The sequence below is a fragment of the Monoraphidium neglectum genome (genome assembly GCF_000611645.1).
Source record: "Monoraphidium neglectum strain SAG 48.87 unplaced genomic scaffold scaffold02995, whole genome shotgun sequence".
NCBI classification, from domain to species: domain Eukaryota; kingdom Viridiplantae; phylum Chlorophyta; class Chlorophyceae; order Sphaeropleales; family Selenastraceae; genus Monoraphidium; species Monoraphidium neglectum.
Window position 1 is genome coordinate 1 of NW_014010633.1, and position 4,471 is coordinate 4,471.

The following is a 4,471-nucleotide window of genomic DNA, read 5'->3' on the forward strand; positions in this document are numbered from 1 at the left end:
AATCCACACGCAGGTGCCAGGGAGGGTGCTGCAAGCCATCGCGACTGGTTACTTGGAGAACGGAGCCACCCTTTTCTTGCGGCAGCCATCCAATTTCTCACAAGCTTGCTCACTAAATCAGGGGAAGCCGCAAAGACGAGATGCAATAAACAGGGGGGTTGGCAGCAAGGGACGCCGCACGCCCACTGCTGCACACAACTGCACAGCAGTGGCACTCCCAATCCTGACAACACGCGGCTGTGCTACAACTGGTTGCCGTCAACACTACGTCCCTCTTGCACCTGGCCGCCGATGCATGGGCTTTGTTGGCAACACCTCGTCACAGAAGCGCCCGCCCATTCGTTTCCCCGCGGTACGGTTTTGCCCAGGCAGCTTTGTGTCTTGTCATCGCTCAGGCTGGCTAGCAGCTGCCTACAGTTCGCCTCGACCACTGAGTTGGATCCCACAATGCAACTTGCAGCATGTAAGCTTCATGACTGTACTTGCACCTGTTACGGACATGGCATGCCGATCGCAAACGCCTCGCACATGCCAACCCAAGGCAAGGACTGCGCGTCTGGCAAAAGCACGTCACAGTCAGTGCATGATTACACCGCCTGCTCAGCTGTGCTTCAGGGAGAGAAAGTCTGACAGAGCCGCGACCATGGACGGCGGCCAGCGCCTCACGCGCGACAGCCAGTCGGCGTCGGTGTACTTGCGGCAGCCCACGGTGATGCGGTCGCACGCGTACTGCGGGGAGGCCGCGCGGAAGTCGGGCGGGTGCAGGGAGGTGGCGCCAGCGGGCGTCACGGATTAGTCGACGCGGAGAGGCGCATGTGACAACCTGGCGGCGCTCAGCAGCAGCTCGGCGTGCCGTAGGCATCAGGCAGCCGTGCGCGTGGATTGTGCATGCTGCCGTGCTTAGGCACGCCTGCTCTCAGCCCGTATGTGATGAGGCTGCCATATTGATGTTGCTGATGACGCGTGGCAGCGCCTCAGAACAGCCAGCATACAGCGGTGGGGAGCATCACCTGCCACTGCTCCTCTGCGTCTGCGTCGAGCCCCCGCTGCCACAGCAGCGCCGCCAGGGCCACGCGCATGTCCGCCGATCCAGGGGCCCTGAGGGGACAGGGTTGTGGATGGCTGATGAAAGCACTCAACCAAAAGGGTTTGCTTTGCCAGAACCCTGCTAGTGACACTGTTGCTTGCAGGTGTTGGAAACCGCAGCTGCGCCCGATTGGCACACGCTGATGCTTGCAGCTTCACGGCAACATGAGGAGCCTGCCATAAGGAGGCGGCGTGCCCAGCAGCATCTCGCCCCACCGGCCCCACCTGCGCGCGATGCGCCTCATCTCGGCCTCTGCGCCCTCAGCGTCCCCCATCTCCGCCAGCATCAGAGCCGCGTTGGAGGCCTGGGTTTGTGAAGTCACGGGATTGGGTTGGGGACGATCCAAGAGGAGTGCTGCATCAGGCGATGGATGACATTGTATGAAGTAATGTACGGCTCTGAATGTCAAGCCCAGATGTGATGTCGTGGAAACAGAGCGTGCCACACGGCTGCGCAGCCGCGCGGCTGCGGGCTGTGAGGGTGGATGCCAGGGCTGGCGAGCCCCGCTCCCACCCCAGTCGTGGGCTCTCACTGCAAATATGGCGCCGTCCAGCCGCGCCGTAGTGTTGCCGTTGCGGCCGCGGTAGCCCCTGCTCGCCTGGAAGACGTCTGGTGGGGGTTGGGGTCGAGAGGGGCGGCAGGGTTGAGGGGCGCGTGGACGGGCGGGGGAGCGACTGGCGAGCAAGCCCTTAGCTGGTAGTTGCTGAGGGGAGCTGCACCACCCGGCGTTTGCAGGCAGCTCAGGACTCAGGGAGGTGCCAGCAGCAGCAGCAGCAGCAGCAGCAGCAGCAGCAGCAGCAGCAGCAGCAGCAGCAGCAGCAGCAGCAGCAGCAGCAGAAGCGGGAGCAGCAGCAGTAGCAGCAGCAGCAGCAGCAGCAGCAGCAGCACCCTCGTCCACGCCCCTGGTGCGGGCCCAAACACCCGGCCCTGTCCGCGCGGCCCCACGCCGCAGCCCCGCCCCCCGCCCGACCCACAAAGCCCGGCCCTGGCCTCGGTTCCGGCCGCGCGCACCGGCTGCTGCCAGGTACTCCTCTCGCGCCTCTCGCCACTGCCGCAGCGAGTTGAGGCAGTTGCCGCGCGCGTTGATAACATAGGGATCCGGGCTCTCGCCCCCCGCGGCGGCCAGCGCCATCGCCGCGTCGTAGTCCGCCAGCGCCTCCGCCCATTTTGACAGGCCCTCGTAGGCCAGCGCGCGGCCCGACAGCAGGCGCGCGCGGTCGGTCAGCGGCGCGCCGGCCTCTGCATTGTGGACGCGGGCGGCCGCGCCGGGGCGGGGAGATGCGGGTCGGCATGGGCTGATGCTGTTGCTGCGGGCAGCATGCGGGCCAGCTGCAAACGGCCGATGGCAAAGTCTGCGCTGACAGCACGTTCATAGGCACCCACAACCGCGCCTGCAGCACCGTCGAGGGGTCCATGTCATGTGAGGCCCCCACGCCATCCCGCGTCGGTGCTGGGGCTACCGCGCACACCTTCACTGCGCCGCAGGGCTGCCCCGTAGTCCCTGACCGCCCCCTCAAAATCCTTCCCATCCACCAGCACCTGGAAGAATTTTTGTCAGGTGATGAGTTCTTGGGTGGGTCCGCTGACCTGGATTGTGTGTAGTCATCGAGGCAGCTGCCATCGATGCAAAGTACCTCTTCAGCTTGCAGACCCGCAGCCCCCGACCCCACGAAGCCCCCTGCCGCCCTTTCAAACACTCCGCCTGCTGTTGAGGTTTATGACAGCTGCGGGTGTCGACGTCTGCTGGCTTTCTAACTGGCGAATCAGCGCCCGCCGCGCACCTGTGCCCGCATCTCGAGCCACCGGGGGTTGTCCGGCTCTGCTATCGAGTCCAGCAGCCGCACGGCCTCCGCGAACCGCCGCTCGGCGTAGGCCGCATACGCCTGCTCCTCCACGGCCGCCGCGCCGTCCGCTGCCGCGGCGGCGGCGCGTGCGGACGGCGGGGCGAGTGCGGAGGCGACAGCCGCCGCCCCGGCAAGGAGGGAGATGCACGCAGCCCGCCGGTTGCTAGTGCTTGTGCTGCTGCTCATGCGGGTGCTGCTGCTGCTGCTGCTGCCACTGGTGACGACGCTTTGTAAATCAGATATGCCGCGGCTCAAGCTGCTGGTGCTTGATAAACCTGCTGCATTGCTACCCCTGTGCGCGCGGAGGATTGGCCTGCGGCGCGCCATTGTGTGGCGGGAGCTGCGGTGCGACGCGCCGGTGCCACGGCCACCCGCGGCGAGTTGCGGCCTGACGCTCTGCTGCATGCTCATAGTAGCTTTGTATATTTTGATATACACAATTGAATATTCAGCACGGGCTGCGGCCTTGATCTTGCGGTGCTGCCCTGTTCTTCTGCGACTCGGCGCTCGAGGCTGAGCTTGAGTGGTTCCAGGCACACACGAAACAATTATGAAGGCGTTTTCACAAGCACGAGCAGTCCCATTGCGTGACCATGTGGCGACTGTCAACACGCCAGCTGTATGTCAGGCATCACTGCAACGCTGGGGTGACGTGCAATGCAGTGGAACCTGTAACGAGCTTTTGCCATGCCGGGGCTGATGCTATGTTTGATGTCACACTTCTTCTGCCGCCGGATGATGCCGGGCAGTGCAGTACGCAGGGCTCCTGAGCGCCAAATTCTTCTGAGAGCTGCCATGCCTGCCGAACAGGCAAAACGCACTGTCTCAGCTGTGCACGGCCACGATGGCTGTTTTTAATGGGAACACCATTACTCATACTTTGGGTTATTGGTGATTGTATGCTTTGTGCCACTTGCGATCCAGTACGCTTTTGCAAAGAAAGGTCAACGCTGACTTGGCTCTAACGTGCCCCTCCTTGTGATGCCTTCTGTGGCAACAAGCATGCTGTCTGTTTGCATGTTTCTGTACCAAGGATGTCATGCGCAGTATGCGCGTGATGCGGGCGGCCTGCTTATGCATTGGGCCTGTGGGAGCCGGTGCTCCCTCCCCAGGTGTGGAGGGGCGCCTGCCATGCATCATGCATGATGCACTGCTAATCATATCATGCTGCCACTGTAATATTCCGTCATTGTGCATGGTCTGGCAGTGCAGTCATGTGCCGCGCGGCAAGCCATGTGACGCATGGATTCGTGCTTGGACTGCAGTTTGAACTGGGTTTGACTATGCGTCGACGGTCCAAATAGGTGTGCCATGGACTCCATCCACATAAAAGTACAATTATCCACAGTCCACGCCATCATAGGTGCCGAGCAGACGCATGCAGACCTGCTCGCAGTGAAAGCGTCACCGCGTCACCCGCCGCCCCATGCTGCTGCATGAGCGTGGTTCACGAGCTGTGGTAGGCGCGCTATGCTGGATATAGCGTCGGATCAACACTCTTTCAGTGCGATGCCGTGTGACTGACAAGATCGGAGCAAAC

At 62.8% G+C, this 4,471-nt stretch overlaps 1 protein-coding gene across 1 annotated transcript; it reads right to left on the bottom strand.

Annotated features, from left to right (window-relative positions):
- Positions 1-600: 600 nt before the first annotated feature.
- MNEG_11974 (hypothetical protein) lies at positions 601-3,258 on the bottom strand (the record flags this gene model as incomplete). Its single annotated transcript, XM_014039553.1, has 7 exons — positions 601-729; positions 1,011-1,098; positions 1,312-1,391; positions 1,620-1,696; positions 2,099-2,326; positions 2,557-2,626; positions 2,869-3,258. 7 exons carry the CDS (start codon positions 3,256-3,258, stop codon positions 601-603), a joined length of 1,062 nt encoding a protein of 353 aa, XP_013895007.1.
- Positions 3,259-4,471: the final 1,213 nt, after the last annotated feature.